The sequence below is a fragment of the Zingiber officinale genome, chromosome 4B, assembly GCF_018446385.1.
Source record: "Zingiber officinale cultivar Zhangliang chromosome 4B, Zo_v1.1, whole genome shotgun sequence".
In the NCBI taxonomy this organism is placed as follows: Eukaryota; Viridiplantae; Streptophyta; class Magnoliopsida; order Zingiberales; family Zingiberaceae; genus Zingiber; species Zingiber officinale.
Window position 1 is genome coordinate 136,175,276 of NC_055993.1, and position 17,346 is coordinate 136,192,621.

General features: G+C 36.2%; 1 protein-coding gene across 3 annotated transcripts; it reads left to right on the forward strand.

Moving 5' to 3' along the window:
- Nucleotides 1-3,497: 3,497 nt before the first annotated feature.
- LOC121976921 (F-box/LRR-repeat protein 15-like) lies at nucleotides 3,498-17,004 on the forward strand. Of its 3 annotated transcripts, XM_042529340.1 has the most exons (17): nucleotides 3,499-3,871; nucleotides 5,063-5,294; nucleotides 5,389-5,521; nucleotides 8,748-8,847; nucleotides 8,937-9,134; nucleotides 9,224-9,494; nucleotides 9,582-9,680; nucleotides 9,756-9,844; nucleotides 9,928-10,027; nucleotides 10,136-10,303; nucleotides 12,547-12,699; nucleotides 14,120-14,280; nucleotides 14,361-14,559; nucleotides 14,943-15,406; nucleotides 15,495-15,558; nucleotides 16,144-16,233; nucleotides 16,578-17,004. In XM_042529340.1, the coding sequence occupies exons 2-17, from the start codon at nucleotides 5,118-5,120 to the stop codon at nucleotides 16,647-16,649; spliced, it is 2,538 nt and encodes an 845-aa protein (XP_042385274.1). In that variant the 5' UTR covers nucleotides 3,499-3,871; nucleotides 5,063-5,117; the 3' UTR covers nucleotides 16,650-17,004. The 3 variants fall into 3 exon arrangements, with proteins under 3 accessions (XP_042385273.1, XP_042385274.1, XP_042385272.1); XM_042529338.1 differs by having other exon boundaries at nucleotides 3,499-5,294; XM_042529339.1 differs by lacking the exon at nucleotides 12,547-12,699 and having other exon boundaries at nucleotides 3,498-5,294.
- Nucleotides 17,005-17,346: the final 342 nt, after the last annotated feature.

A 17,346-nucleotide genomic window follows, 5' to 3' on the forward strand; every position in this document is an offset into this window, starting at 1 on the left:
AAGAAAGACACAGAAGAATTAACCTGGTTACAACCAAGGAGGTTGTTAATCCAGGGCAGTAGAAGCGCACTAAAAGAAACTCTCCTTTTCTGAAGGCGGAGAAGCCTTTTACACTTTCAAAAGCTCAGAACTATTGCTAGGAAACACTACAGATTGAATGCTTGAGTTGTTCTTTCATTTCTAGCTCCAGGGGCCTTTATATAGCTCCTGGAAAGTCTATCCCGAGGGTCCAAGGCGCCTCCAACAAGGTTCAAGGCGCCTCCAGCTCAGTCAACGGATAAAACTTTATCCGCAGCGCAAATGGTCACTTTGACTGGTTGAAGGCGCCTACAATCAGGCTGAAGGTGCCTTCAACCTGGTTGAAGGCGCCTTCAAGCTGGAGGCGCCTCCAGTCAGGTTGGAGGCGCCTCCAAGCTGGCAGCTCAGCTCCTTTGACTTCGTTTCCAGCTTGTTGCGACTTCTGATGCTCCGATCTTTTGGGTGATTATGGCCAACCGAAATAGGGCTCACCCGAACCCAATTTCCGGCCTTCCTCGAGCAGCCTTCCGTCCCGGCTTAACGTCCCTCGAACGCCGCGCACGCTCTTCACGCCCACCGGAGTACTCTTCCGCAGCTCTCTCGTCCTTCGGACGCACCGAGCCCGTCGGCTCCCTTCCCATGCCGACGGCTCCCTTCCCTTCTCGCTAGCTGCGTCTTCCGCTCGACTTCCTGTGCTCCTAGGCTCCTGCACACTCAGACACAGGGATCAAATACAACGCAGGACCTAACCAACTTGGTTGATCACATCAAAACTACCACGGGATCCAACACAATGCACATGGCCATGGTCCACCATTTTTCAACATAATAACAAGCCTTACAAGTGAGCGTTGGATGGTGTTCACTCCAAGTTCTCAAATCAAAATACTCATGTCAAAAGGTGATTGGGTCACCCTAAATACTCCTCATTATCAGTCTCACAATAAAATAAAGGAAGTAAATCTCGAACGGCATCTTTAGGTGAGTGAGATTTTATTCTTCAAGGGATTATTTTCTTTGAAATTCAATTTTTATTCTCATGTGACAATCTACCACTTAAGTACTAATTCGACTATATCCGTGAGGGCACATATATGTCAAACATAGAGCCCATCACAATAATACAAGAGAAAAATGGATTAAATATTTATCCATTGTAAAATAATAGTTGAACAAATTAAAAATATATATTTTTGGATTATTTTTATCATTTTTTATCCGTTCAAAAATCAAGCAAAATGAATTTTTCTTCCCTTCCTTATCAACCCATGGTCTAGGTCAAATCTTTTGCAGCATTGTTGTGAGGTCACTCGCAAGTGGTCATGAGTTACCGTGAATTCTTTGGAGTAATGAAGTATAGACGTCAAACTATTTGGCTACTTAGGTAGGTGTATGGAAATTGAACGTCAATGTTGTTGTGTGCTAACATGAACTAACATTTTAAGATCAAATTAAACAATTTATAGTTGATTATATAAATATGATATGTTGGGCCCCCCTTGTGGGTGCCCAGCGTGGGCGACTGAGTACACGTGGGGTGCTCAAAATACTTTTGGGGGCTCTATGTGTACTCAGTAACCCATGCTAGGCGCGGCGTCCAAGGGATGTCATATATATATAGTGAAATGTTATATTGCACATATATCGATGAACATTTAATTTTTTTTATTTAAGATTTAGTATTTAAGTTAAAAGAAATAATTTTTTTTTAAAAAAATAACAATAAGTGCTCACAAGTTTTATGAATGTGTATGCAAGATAACAAAACTATCTTTTATCAATCTTATTAAACTAAAAATTATACTTAGTGGTATTTCAAAAGTTAAATTATGTGTTTCGAATGTTACAATAGCCAAAAAGGTATTAATTGAAGGATCTCTTGATCTTGAAATTTAAAAAGAAAAGTTAGTTTATATCATATCATAATTACCTAAATCAAAAGCTTTAAGAATAGCTAGAAGCAAAATAGACTCGTGAAGATTTAGGAATGTCTAAAGCATTGTAGTAAAAAAATTATAATAAAAGATAATTTCATTTATTCTAGGTATCTTTTATAATCTGTCTTCAAATTATATAAAAGAGAATAAATTATCAAATACCTAAAGAGAAATGTCTAAAGCATGAAAGATATATAAGTTGATGATGTAATCATCCTTCTAATCATTTGACAATGATGTTAAGAATCACAAATATAATATATTTGAATATCCTTCATACTAGAGGAATTCTCGAACTATAAAAATACACATAATTTTTGTATAATTTATAAGCTTTATTAGAAAGCCAATAAATAAAATTACTCAATATCATAACTAAATAGTAAAATCATATCTCATTATCTAATATATTATTTTCAATGCTATTTCTTTTGCTAAATAGAAATCTTAACACCTTGACCATTGCACCATAATCCTTGAAGTAATTTTTTATATACGAACTGTGTATGCTGATTGAGTAAACACGATTAAATTAGAGTTGTTGTTGCCCACTTACCAAAGAAGTCATGGGCTTAAATAGGGGTGTAATCGAGCAGAGTCGAGTCGAACTCTTAGATGTTTGAGTTTGACTTGTTTATAATCGATCCGAGCTCGAGTTTTATTTAACGAATATATTCATGGCTCACGAGCTTATTCGAACTTTTATCGAGCCTAAACGAACTTAATAAATATAAATTATAAATTTAAATATTCATTAAAAATTAAATTATATATTTTAAAAAATTATAATATTCTTGTTAAAATTTATAATTTTATTCTAATAAATAAATTTAATATATTTGTCTATGTTTTTCATAAATAGAGTGCAAAATCTATAAATTTAATATCAAAACTATTATTATTTTTATTTAAAAGTTGATTTATGAGCTTAACGAACATGTTCATGAGCTAACGAGTCGAATATTGTGAAGCTTGAGCTTGGTTTGTTTATCTTAACGAGCCTCATTAAACGAGCTCAAATGAATTTTTATCGAATCGAGCTTCGAATAGCTCACGGGCGGTTTGACTCATTTATACCCCTAGACTTGAAGATAAGAATATCTTTCTCATTAGGGTAATTAGTAAACAGGTAAGATGGATCTTGAATCTCTCTATCCTCTCTTCTCTTCTTTCCTTCCGATTCAATTCACATTTCCATCATCTCAAATAAACACAGGCCATTTGCGTCTTTTGCGCGGGGATCACGGGCTTCCGTCCGTGTGGGGGACGAGCTACACTCCACTCCGATAGGTTCGACAATCCACGACACAACAGCAAACTCCTTTTCTGACTTACACTTTTCCTCCACGCGTAAATCTCCGACGGGACCCGCGTTGAGAGGCGACCGATGCACGGGCTCGGTGCCGATGAACACCACATACAGCAGACTTCCATTTCCGCCACTAGTTAACTCCCACGTGGAGTCTAAGCAGCGGGTGGGACCCGCAACAGGGTCCATCCAAGCCGGTCGATTTCACTTCTTCACACAGCAAACCCGGACGTCTCCTTCTCTCTCTCTCTCTCTCTCTCTCTCTCCTCAACTCGGTTCTCGAAATCGACGACTACGAGGTTTCAAAAAGCGGAGCGAGAGGACGAGCGGGGGGCGTCGATTGTCGGAGGAGGAGAAGCAAGACAGGGCGATTTCCAGATTCAGATTCATCATTACGATCCGACCATCGACGAGGTTTTGCGAAGCGATCAAGAGGGCGAGCGGCGCGTCGATTTTTGGAAGAGGAGAAGAAAGAGGGCGATTTTAGTTTCAGATTCATCGTTACGATCCAATCAGCTCCTCCGGAAATCCGATCTTCGATAGTCGCGAAGGATCTACATTTTCTGTTATTTTTTTTGGCTTTTGACCCCTTCTTGTTTCTCTAACGGTAAAGATCGCGAGCCCTTCTGGTATAAATCGTGGTTTTTTTTTTCTTGTTTTCTTACATTTTCTTGCATGGTATTTTGTGTTGACGAAAATGTTCTCACTTCAGTCTCGGCGTTGACAATTTGTTGGATTTTAGGTTAGGGTTTAAGATAGGGCGTATTAGGCGATTGCGCAGCTATGCTGATCTCAGATGTTGGGATAGCATTTTAGCTTTTTTCTGTTATTGTGCGTGGCTGAGGGACTGCGCCATGGCGGATGAACGCATGAAGGCGGTGGTTCACGAAGTTGAAGTTGAGGATGGTGGTGGGGAGGTTGGGTTGCAGGCATTGGTCGAGCATGAGCAGTAAGATGATGAATTAAGAGCTCAGCCTCTCACTGACCCATCGGGAATGGAATGTAGGGTGTACAAGTAGTGGGCCTGCAAGAAACAGATCAGCATCGTCAGAGCAAGGTTCTGGGAGCTCCCATGATGTCAAGAGGTCAGGACGTGTCAGGCAATTGGATATTGGAGAATGGGAGAAGAATTGTGGAGAGGTGGGTGACTAAAGAAAGTTTGATAGAGATGGGAGCAACATTGGACAAGGATAAGGATGCCCAGCACAAGCGGCCTAAAGTCTTTTCTGACCAACAGCAATATTTTTAGCGCCTCGTCTCTTTCCACGAACATATTTCAAGATTTTTTTTTCGTTCTTGCTGATCGAAATACCATTTTCATGCTTGTTGAATTTTTGGTTTGAAGTATGTGCTGGTCTAGTTTTGGCCTATTAAATTTTTTTTCCAACTTGAATTTTGTTACTTATTGGCTATTGCAATGGTTATATTACTTCATCATAATTTGCTGGTCATGTGATTGATATAGAAACAACATAGCTCCTTACAGTTGCTACCATGATTATGCAGTTGCAATGAATATGCATTAGGGTTTACTATAGAAACATTTGATTTGTTTGGAAATGGATTGATAGAGTTTAAACCAGCTACCTTCGGGTGTTTATTTGTATGCCCAGTTATATTTGTCATGTCTACATGATGGGTTGTCTACAACTACAGTCTACTTTTTTAGCAATATCATGTTTGGATTTGTTGTCATAATGTTTATTGCCTTGTGTTGTTGTTATACTCCAACTTTTAATTCTTCAAACATGGTTTCCTTTTCACTCCCTCCCCCTGATTATTCTTTTTCTTTGCTCAGTGAAGTGCCTACCTCTTCTACTGAACCAGTTGTACCAGCATCTGCTATTGATTTTATGACACTAAGTTCATCATATCAACCTGAAGAAATGAAAGGTCAGAGCTCCAGCACTCTACCAGATGATGGAAATAACAAATCCGATGGTGGGGTTGCTTATGGGGATATCTCAGGTACTAGAAATACTGAGGATGTGGAGTTCAGGATGGATCTTTCGGATGATCTACTGCATCTGGTATGTCTTGGACTTTCTTTTGATATGTTCCTTTAGTAATCATTTACTTGAAGCCTTGAACTTGCATTCATTATAAGTGGGATATGCTTTGCAGGTGTTCTCTTTCCTAGGACAAAAAGATTTGTGTAGAGCTGGGTCTACATGTAGGCAGTGGTTGGTATCTAGCACAAATGAAAATTTTTGGAGGTGCCTAAAGTTTGAAAATACAAGGATCTCCATACAGAACTGTATGACTTCTTCTTGTCTTCTTGCTTGTCATGTTTATCTCTATTAACTGAAAAATGATATTGGCAAATATTAGCTTCTATAAATATCATTTACCTTTTTTAGCAAAGTACACTTTTATGGACTATTTTTTCTCTCAAATTCAACCCAAAATGCCGATGCTATGAGGTCTCTCTAATATTTAAGCATGCCTGTAGGACTTTCCTTTGTAATGTGAGACTAAAAAGAGGAATTGTGTTCTCTTCTCTCTGCCTCCTACCCTCTTTAGCATGTACTCTCGGCCCCAACATAGCTAGCAGTGGAGCTATCTCTAATATTGTGTTAAAGCCCAAAGAACAACCGATCTAATCCCAAATGTCAAGATACTTAGATAATAGTCCCTTTGATACTCAAACATGCTCGTGAAGGCCTCAAATAACAATCTGAGACTAATGTAGCAACAATTGCATGTAATTGGTTGTTTCAAAAAAAAAACATGTTTCCATTGCAAGAACAGGTTCAACAGAAGTAGAATCAAAAGTAGATCCACATGCTGATCCAATTAAAGAACTAATGGATCCAAACAAGAACTTGATTTTACTGTCTCAAAATCTAAGATTAGGATAAAGGCTTAACCAACTATTATTTCTACAACTACTACACCTACTGTTTAGGGATATATCCCTAGCCGAATACCTGACTGTAGACCCCCTTTATATTTCCATAGGCTACACCATTCTCCATAGATTATGCCATTATTGTCCAATGAGGCAGTTGGGATGAATTGGATCAAAGAAGGGTTGGGTTTGAAGAGGTCAGCCCCAACATCATCTCCATTTCGGCTTAGGGAAAGCATGCAATTTGGTCTCTTCTATTTCATCTATTTTGTTTGAACCCAAAAAAATACAAAAAAAAAAAAAATTCAACCATACATCGTTTTCCCTTCACTTTCTCTATGTTTCTCCATTTCACTACTTTCTTAGTGACAATACTTCCTATTCCTAAGCTTTACCTACAGTAAATTGAAACCAATGAGTATCTATAATTTGAAAAGAAAAACCTGAGAATGTCAAAACTGATCTTAGTAATTTCCTAAAATCAAATAAATACTACTTCCTTGCTACCAACTTATGCTATATGCTGCCCTTCTATCAAACACATTTTCTATCTCCTGATCATAGAATGTGACAACTACTTGTATGGGCTTCCTTCAGTTAAGTTCCCTGCTTGAACTTGGGGTTCATTTAATTCCTTTGTTTTGGTAGAATGTTGGACGCCTGTCTCATCACACTGGTGGCTAAATCGTAATAAAGAGATTATTTCCTTAGCATTGTTATCAACAGTACCATGTTATCAAATTTAATAGTTTTTCATGTACATGTGTGTCATTTTATGAACTTTAATCATTATTTCCTTAGAAGGGGAGTCTTGGTACAATGGTAAAGTTGTTGCTTTGTGACCTAAAGGTCATGGATTTGAATCCTGGAAACAACCTCTTGCAAAAAGCAGATTAAGACTGCGTACAATAGATCCTTCCCTAGAACCCGTATGGCGGGAGTTTCGTGCACCGGGCTGTCCTTTTTTTTTAACATTGTATGTTATTGGTTATTGTGACTCCACACTACTTTTGCAATAAAAATCTGCTTTGTAATAAAAGAAACAATGGTTATATCATATTTTATCATACGATAGTATTATATATCATCATCATAGCGTATTGATCTCAACTACTTGGGATGGTCTACATAGATCCTATCCCTCCATTGACTGTTGTGCAAGGTTATCTCAATTAGTAATATTGGGATCCATTAGATTATGTGGTATTACGTTAACTGGAGTGTGTTTAGATTTTCCAATCTTATTTAGTGAGACAGTTGTTAAACCATGGTGCATTAAGCAATTATAAGCTTAGGAAAGTTTCAAGCCCATTTGTATGGCTCATTGGCCCACTTTCCTGCTCTCTTTTCAAGTTAATTTGTAGAACAGTTTTTCATAGAAAATTCCAAACTTCATCAGTGAGGGAGCCACTGAAGGAAAGATGAGTCAAATTTCACATTTCATACAAGGGAGGATAGGTAAAATGCAAAACTAAAAGCAGCCAGAAGCCTAGAAACTTTTCTTTTTTCTCTATATGAAGAAGCTTCAGGTAGAAAAACCTCAATCTGAGGCTATTTGATATTTCCATACTTAACCATTTAACATGTTTTTGGATAGGATAGAATTAAGTCACACAAAAGAAAGTGATGTTGGTGCAGCGGGACCTGCAAGAAGGGAGGAGTGAATTGCCTGCAAAATAATAACTACCCTCCTCGTACTTTCAACTCAAAAATTAGCAACAATAAAATAAAAAATAACAGAAAAAAAGGAAAAGGAACTCAGCAATTGACTTGGTTACAACCAAGAAGGTTGTTAATCCAAGGCGGTTGAACGACGCACTAAAAGTCTCCTTCTCTAAAGGCGGAGAAGCCTTTTACACACTTAGAGAGCTCAAGAGTTGTTAGGAAGAGTTGAATGATTAATTTCCTAACTCCAGGGCCTTTATATAGCTTTTGGAAAACCTATCTCGAATGTTGAGGGCGCCTCCAAGGTGGATAAGCGGATAAAGTTTTATCCGCTTGCCAACAGTCACAAAGACTGGGTTGAGGGCGCCCTCAATGTTGTTGAGGGCGCCTTCAACTTGCATGGTATAAATAGCTTCCAGCTTCTCTTTTTCTTCTTCTTCCGAAGCTCCGATCGCTTGGGTGATTTCGGCCAACCGAAATAGGGTTCACCCAAACCTAATTTCCGACCTTCTCCTCGAGCAGGCTTCCGCTCCGGCTTCTCATCCCTCAAACGCCACGTACGTTCTTCTCGTCCACCGGTGTACTCTTCCGCAGCTCTTTCGTCCTTCGGACGCACTGAGCCCGTCGGCTCTCTTCCCGTGCCGTCCTTCTCGCTAACTGCGTCTTTCGCTCGACTTCCTGCGCTCCTAAGCTCCTGCACACTTAGACACAGGGATTAAAACCAAACAGGACCTAACCTAACTTAGTTGATCACATCAAAACAACCACGGGGTTCAACAAGTGAATGGTCTGCAAGAGGATTCTTCCATTACATTGGTTTTGTTTCTAATTCCAGATTTCAGTCTTGTGCGAGATCACTACTTGTTGACTCTAAATAATTCCTCATAAATCAAATGATATTCCAACTATTTACTTCATATTGAATGTTACTTTGCTTACCAACTGCTAATGTATGATTTTGTTGCAGTTATTTCTATTTGTGATCATTACCCTAATGCTACTGAACTGAGTATGAATGGCACACCAAATTCTGATGCCCTTGTCATTCATGCAATGAATTCTCTGAGGTTTATTTACAGCTCTCTTTGACTTTGGCTCAATTTTTATTTATTTAATCATTGCTAGCCCTTATATGTTGGTTTGTCATAATTCACAGGGGACTTCAAACCTTAATCTTGGACAAGGGGCATTTTAGTGATGTTTTTTTTCATACATTGACGAGCTGTCCTGCATTAACTAGTTTGAAAATTTCTGATTCATCGATTGGCAATGGTATTCAAGATGTAACTGTATACCATGAAAATTTACACAACTTGCAGATGATAAAATGTAGAGTTCTCCGAGTTATTATCAGGTGATTGTAGTGCCAATTGGTTGTTTGTTTTGCTCTGACCAATTGTAATGTGTAATCTAATTACTTTGCACAACATGAGTACTTGGCAGATGTCCTCAGCTACAAACTTTGTCTCTAAAGCGCAGCAGCATGGCCCATGCTTTGCTTACTTGCCCACAATTAAATGTGCTGGATTTATCATCCTGCCACAAATTATCAGATACTACAATTCGAACTGCTGCTATGTCATGCCCTTTATTGGCATCAATAGACATGTCATCTTGCTCTAGTGTCACTGATGAAACCATACGCGACATAGCTTCCACATGTCCAAACATATGCATGTTTGATGCTTCAAACTGTCCAAATATTTCATTAGAGGTTAGTTTCAAATGCCATGGTATTTTGTTGCGATACTCCAAAGTCATATCTCATATGCACGTAAGAGTATGTGTTTGGACTTTTCAGGCTGTGAGATTCCCAAAGTTAATGGATTTAAGGCTTGAAAGCTGTGAGGGTATAGTATCTGCTTCTATGACTGCAATATCATACAGTGTGATGTTAGAGGTTAGAGACATACAACAACTTTTCCTCAGTGTGTTTCCTTGATTTTGTCAATTTTCTGACCTTGAGATATTGCAGTCATTGAAGCTCGATAACTGCAGCATGCTTACTGCCATGACACTTGATATGCCAAAGCTGCAGACTATAAGTCTCGTTCACCTGCGCAAGTAAAAGTTTCTTTATTTTCTCTTTTCCTCTTTGATTGTGTTGTTTCTTCTCTATAACTAAAACTAAATCGCACATGTATTAGATTTGTTTATTTAGATTTGCGGAGTCCTGTGCTCAAGCAGATCAAAATTTCTAGGTGTTCAGCACTTCAAGACATAAGTATCACTTCAAATGTTCTTCAGGTCTGCTTTCTCTTATGTGAAGCTAGAATTTATTTTTCTATTATAGAATAAAATGCTATTGAAGTGAATATGATTTTGAAAGTATGACCCTGATTCTTGTTCATGCAGAAACTGGTGTTGCAAAAACAGGAAAGTTTGGCTTATTTGTCTCTGCAATGCCAAAGCTTGCTAGAACTGGACCTTAGCAATTGTGATTCTTTGACAGATTCTCTTGAAGTTTTCAATAGTGAGGGAGGTTGCCCCAAGTTGAGATCATTAATTCTTGACAATTGCCAGGTCTGTTGTTTAGTTATATCAGTTTGTGATAATTAATTCTTGACAATTGTCAGTTCTGTTTTTACATCGATGTAGCATATAGCAATATTGAATTTCCATGAACACATATGCTTCCTAAGCATGCATCATGTTATAGACATTGTTTTACTGAAATAGATGCTATTTTAGGTTCAGTATATTATTTCAATCATAAGTAACAAGCAGAATAGACACTACAATTGATTAGTTAATCACATAAATATTCCGTGTAGTTCTCAAATGTAGAGTGAACACTACAATTATATTTTAGTATGTATGCATATGCCATCATTATTAAGTTATTATTTGACATTAATTGTATTTGTTAAACTGGAGTTCAGGTATTTGTTGAGAACTTGGTAAAAGCAATCCAGAAAGATGCCATAGTTAACAAGATGTAAATGAAATGTAAGTTTGGTTAAAATATTTAGTTTACTTCCACATGGGATATTATACTAGAAGCTAGTATGTAGAAGTGCTATATACATGGATGTCATTGTTCAGTTTTCTATTACCATTTTTGCTGGCATGGTCCACCCATAGTCCCAAACGTTTTTTTGAGGGTTCTTTCATCCCAAGTAATTAGTCTACAGAATGAGCTCTACCCCACTTCAACATGGAGCTAAGTTTGTATGCTTGAGTTATCTCAGGCCTAAGAGCACTTGTTAATGGCCTAAGATGCCTAAGTTCAAGTATTCTTGAGTTATGAGGCCTGAAAGGGTTTGTATTCTTGAGCTCTAGCCCATTTCGAGTTCGTAATTTTGATGTTAGTGCTGGGTGTCCTTGGTGTAAGTTATTTGCCAAGATATAATGCTAATGATGAGAGTGTAAATACAATAAATTCAAGGATTGAAATGAGAACAAATTTAGAACTAAAAGTTTTAAATTAAGTGAAACTAAAAATAGATATGTGAAATGTCATTTCAATAACAAGAACTGATGGAATATTTAAGATAGATGGTCATGAAATTCCTATAAGAGTTGTAGATATGTAAGTGTTGTATCTCAAGGAAAATGATAAAGATGCAACTAACAGTATATAGAATCAGCCTACCAATTTCACCTTGTGAGTATTTCATGAAACATGGTACATGATGATTGTGTGCCCCTAGCATAGATCAGAATATAAAGATGGAGGTGTTGAACAACTAAAAGGATAAAATAAAGAAATACTAATACCTGAGAATAATTAATTGATTCAATCACAATAGAAGAAGTTGAATCAATTATCATGGAAGTTGCAAAGAATAGAGGGAAAACAAACAACAATCAATTAATGAAATAAAAAAATATTCAAATTAATTTGAACATTACTAGTAATGTAGCCTTGCATAGGGCTTAATGGCATAGTAATGTGAGGATGAAAGTTGTTGTAAGAAGTGTTGCACAGGAAATCTTGTACTGTGTCGAGCATAACTGTCGAAACATTTTGCTCCGATAAATTACCAAAATTCCATACTGCTCAGCCTCAAGACAATATCTCCTATGCCGTATCAATCATGTTGACGAGCATTAGTTCATGTCAACACTTGATGACATGCTAAAATTTGAGATAATGTTCTTTTTTTTTACTTTGTGTTCATATAAGATAATCTCAAAATTGTAGCAAACATTGAACTATATAGTTGTTTAATTTTTTCTTTTTTGTCTTCATCTCTTTCCTCCGTTCACCTCTAATTTATTACCAACATCATACATCAACAGTATCCTTCTAGTCAAGGACCAAAATATCGGCACGGTTCGAGATTTCTAACCTTGCTGCAGGTACTTATACATGATCCAATAATAACAACATTATCAACATCTTATACTACAAGCTGTTAGTACCAACTATTTTGGACTTTGGATATAAAAGGCTATATCACTAACAACACTTAGGCTTCTTACTTAAGAAGACCCAATTCATTATCATGCATAATTCATGATGTTATTATTGATATATGGTAATCTAGCCGTTATGTTGAGCATTTCGTTTTGGCATGTTTGAAAGGCTTGATTCAGTTCATGACTTTCATTTCTGAAATCTTTATTTATTCACCTTTCAAACTCTGGTAGTTATCTGAAGTGATTTAATTTGAAGTTTTAGATGCATATTATCCGTTTTCATCCATCATAACTATGACTAGAGTTTTTATTTTTTATTTTTTGATGTTATGTTGTAAATTATGCTGAAAAATAATTGTATTGTTTATGCCTTTATTCTTTGATGGTTTCATTTTGTCCAGAGCTTAATTATAATCAATATCAAAAGTTATACTCTAGTCTCTCTATCCTTGGATGGGTGTCGTGCCATCACTACCCTTGAACTGTCATGTCCAAATCTTCAAGAACTAAATCTTGATGGTTGTGATCACCTTAAAAAAGCTTCATTTAGCCCGGTATGTGGCCATTATTGACTCAATCATTTATGTTCTTATAATAACTTTTATCAAGTTTTCTACTAACAGGGAATTTTCTTTGTCATTAGATCATTTTTAGCAAAATATTTCAGGTTTACTATTGTAATTTCCAGTTAATTTTTCCTTTTTGTGTAGCTTATTGAAGTTTTTGAATTTTTTTTTGTATGTTTAAATGATACATTTTCTATACTGTATTGTATATATGTAAACTAAAAGTTAAATAATACCGTGTTCTTTTTATGAAGAGAGTATAATATCTTTTGAGGGAAGTTTTTCAGATCCATGAATTTAAATCATTAATAGAGTAAATTCTCGGCTCTATTAAAATTCAATTTTGAACATCCTTGAGGGAGAGCAAGGTGGACTGATTAGTTAAATGATAGATTGATTATTTTGATATCTATTTTGGTCTTGTTAATTAAATCTTGTAACTCATATTCTGAACAATTGCATAGTTAGACGGCTGTTAAAATCTTGCAGCAATGACAATTTTATCAATACATTGTTGGAAACTAATGCTGATTAATTGTTCTGGTAATTTATTTGGGCTTGTTGATGAAATATCATAGTTATTTAAGGTGTTAGGCGTCCAAAAACGCATAGGTGCTAGGGGCCGGAGGCGCATGGCACAAGGTGAGACGCATGTCTTACCAAAGTAATGCACTCTGGGTATAAAGTTTTACAATTCAAACTTATATAAAGAATTTCTGCCAAAATATTTCATTAACAAAACTATAGTCCATAAAATATTAAACAATAATGTTAATATAAAATTCAATAACAAATAAATATGTTATGCACATAATTCAAATTTTTTTAAAAAAAACTTCAAATATCTAAATCTTCATCATCTTTCTCAATCATATCATTATCATTATCACTAGATGTTTCATATTTGTATAAGATTCATCGGTTCCATCAAGACTGATTTCTTCCTCTTCGACAAGGCACAAGCTTAAGGCACAAGAGGCTACTCCTTATGCCTAGGCACAAAAGGCTACGGCTTATGCCTAGGCACAGCAGGCGAGTGCCTTTAATAACTATGTGAAATATTAAACTTATTTGAGCAATTGTGTGGTTATTAATTGCTTAAATCTGCATGGTTGACTTTCTTAAGGCAATATCTGTTGGGAACTGACTCTAATGCTTTTTCCTTGTTACACATGTGCTTGATGTGTTCTACCTAGCTGTTATTACCAAAAAAAAAAATCTGTTTTCAGTTTGATGCTTTGCAACTTTGACTGATTGCCACCAATTACTTTTCTGAAATTTTCAGTAAATATGGTTTTTTTTAGTGTAAAACGGTTTTTAAGTATCTTTTGAGCAAATTCAGTCATCTTATATATGTCCACGACAACTCCTTTCATATGCCTTGATATCAATCGTGACTGTTGTTTAGGTTGGCCTTGAGTTGCTTGATTTGGGTATCTGTCCACGATTAAGTGTTCTGCAGATTGAAGCGCCAAGCATGCAAGTGTTAGAGCTTAAGGGATGTGGCATACTGTCTGAGGCTTATATTAGTTGTTCTTGTTTGAAGTCCTTGGATGCTTCCTTCTGCAGGTTATTTACTGTCATCTCTTCTCTGGGAATGTGTTTTATTTTCTTTTAGATGAACTTGTGAACTTTTGTCTGTTTTGCAGGAACTTAAGTGATGAATCATTGTCTAGAACAGCTAGATCTTGCCTGCAGATTGGATCTTTGGTCCTTTCATCATGCCAATCTGTTGCATTTGATGGGCTATCTTCCTTGCATTTGCTTCGACATCTGGTTCTACTGGATCTGTCCTATACCTTTGTGACAGACTTACAACCTGTTTTTGACAATTGTTTTAATTTGGCGGTAAGTTTATATTTTTGTTTTCTCTTGAGCTTGTATCTTCTTTATTTGGATTCATATTTGTGATTTTGATCTGAGCTGTTGGCATTCATTCATGCTGGTTTCCTTGAATATAGTTGATAAAAGTTCAAATTGGTGACATGTATCATAGTAGTTAAATTATGCACCATCTGAGATTTACTCTAAGCTGTATTATGTGCAAGATGTATCAGATTAAGTGGAGAATGATATAAATTGTTTCAGATAAAACAAATGTTTGAATATCTAAGATTTTTTTACATGTATATTTTATATTTTCCCTCAATTAGGGTTATGCTTATAAATCCAGTTATATGCTTGGAAAAAAATGATACTGTTTTATTGAGCGTTGGGATTTTAACATGCAGGTCTTAAGGCTCTCTGCGTGCAAGTACCTCACAGATTCCTCCTTGGGTGCCCTGTATAAGGAGAGTGCACTTCCAGCCCTATGCAAATTAGATCTGTCATACTCATCTGTTATGCAGCTTGATATACTAAATATTCTCGCTCAATGTACGAATTTGGCTCATCTGAATTTGAATGGCTGTGCAAATATGCATCAACTTGTCTGGAACAGAAGTTATTGCAATTTATCTCAAAAATCTGTCAATGTCTGTTCATCTTCCCCATTGAAAGACAATGAGAAGGATGTCTACCTGGAGACTGGTCATCTGCTTGAAATTTTGAACTGCACCGGTTGTCCAAACATTACAAAAGCCCTTATTTCTTCAAGTGCCAATTGTTTTTATTTATCAAAAATAAACCTTAATTTATCTATAAATCTGAAGGAGGTAGATTTGGCATGTGGAAGCCTTTGTATGCTAAACATAAGGTAATACTCATCCTGAATAGTTTCCACTAGCAGTAGGCTTTTGCGCTCTCTCTCTTTCTACCTTACACACCGTGCACCTTTTGTTTAGCTATTGTAATTCCCTGGAGTTCTTGAGGCTCAAGTGTCCAAAGCTAAACAATCTCTGGCTTCTGGTAAATGACTGCTTGTGATTATGAATTTGCTAGTAATATTTCTTCAATTATCAAAAACTCTGTTGTATTTTCCTTTAAACTTCCTGTCCTCATCTCAGCTATATTATATTTTTGCAAAGAAGCATGATATTTCGAGGGAGGAAATTTTTTAGTTTTTTGTTTTGGAAAATATCGTCATATTTCCAATGAGAGGTAAACTGAGTTTATGAATTTCTGATGGCATTTAACAATATTGAAACTTGGGGGACATTTTGCACAGAAAGGTGCGAGGGAGTGTGAACTTTCCCTTGTATTTATGTGCTTTTTTTTTTGCCACACTATTTTGTTCTAGTTAGTTGTTATGTTTTTGTATTTTAATTTTTTTTCTTCTAATGCCAATATTCCAAAAGATATATCTTGTGTAAAATTCAATTTGGCCATATATTAAGGTAACATATGGGATTTTGTTAAACAAGATGCTCTATATCCTTACATTATTGTCGGATAAGAATCAATTTTACAAATGCCTTCATGAAAATTGGTATTATATGCTTCTTTTTCACAATTTGTCACTTCAGTCTTGTTCTGATTTATTTTTAACCACAGGCTTGCAGCATGCTAGCTGAAGAAGAGTTAGAAACTGCCATTTCTCAGTGTCCCACACTGGAAATTATGAACATCGACTTTTGTCCTAAGGTTAGATATCATATCTACATCTTGCTAGATTATTGGATATCATATTTAGTTATTTACAACATGGAATATTTTTTTCATTGGCTCAATTTACAAATAGAAAATGACATTTCATAAGGTTATACATTTCCATTCATATAAGCAGGAAATTGTGATTTGGTACATTTTCATACGCACCACTATATTGATTGGATTACCCTAGTAAAATAAACCAATCATCGGACCTGTAATAGTGAGATGCCTTCGGCAGCAGTAGGCTAAAACGAAATGCAATTATGGTGTGCCTCACAATATGCAGTGTTATCCTTGAAAATCTTGTACGACATTCATGGTGTTTTCTGTGGCAGATACGTGCTAAGGATTTGACCAAATGGCATGCGATATGCCCGAGTCTCAAACGAATACAAAGCTGCGCATAGAAGCTGTTTTCCAGCAGGCAATCCTTCGAGTGCAGCTACAAGGAGCAGCCACTTTGTGCCCCCTTTTTTTTAAGATGTACATAATTTGAATGTGTTGTTTTTCGCAATTTGAGGCTATCAGGTGCAGATGCACACTATCATGTTTGCTTTGTAGCTTCACTCTACTGACCTTTCATCTTTTTTCTATTTTTTTCATTATAAAGAGGGAGGTAGGGAGAATAATATGTAGCAATACGGTGAAAAGTTATAGTTCGTAGACACAATTGGAGAACCTTGTGAAAACTGAAACAGACAGAAAGCTTGCCCTGGAAAATAAAACAATAATGCAGTTCCCTGCATGATGTTTCATTGACAAGCATCATACTCCAGCTCTATACATGATGATGCCTGTCGTATTTTATTTCAATGACTAATATTTTCAATATTTAATGCGATACAAGATTATGATTCAAGGTATTATTTAATAGAAAAGCACAAGTTTTTTTTTTTTACAAGGCTTTCAAAAAAATGAATTCAGTTTTTTTTAAATAAGGATATTTTAAAGAATCTGTAACGTAAATATGCCATTAGTATCTGTAATTTTTGAGCGTCTGAAGTACGGGTGCAGATGAATTGAATTGAGTAGACTAGTATGAAAGTATTAATATTGGAGTTTGAATTTGAAAAATACATGTGATATTTAAATTTGATTCAAAGT

What these genes read in the sequence shown, in the direction of transcription:
- LOC121976921 (XM_042529338.1), top strand. Translation starts at nt 4,941, where the DNA reads ATGTTTGGATTTGTTGTCATAATGTTTATTGCCTTGTGTTGTTGTTAT. An exon ending in CGGATGATCTACTGCATCTG is followed by an intron (nt 5,295 to 5,388) that starts GTATGTCTTGGA and finishes TATGCTTTGCAG; the next exon opens with GTGTTCTCTTTCCTAGGACA. An exon ending in AAGGATCTCCATACAGAACT is followed by an intron (nt 5,522 to 8,747) that starts GTATGACTTCTT and finishes ATTTTGTTGCAG; the next exon opens with TTATTTCTATTTGTGATCAT.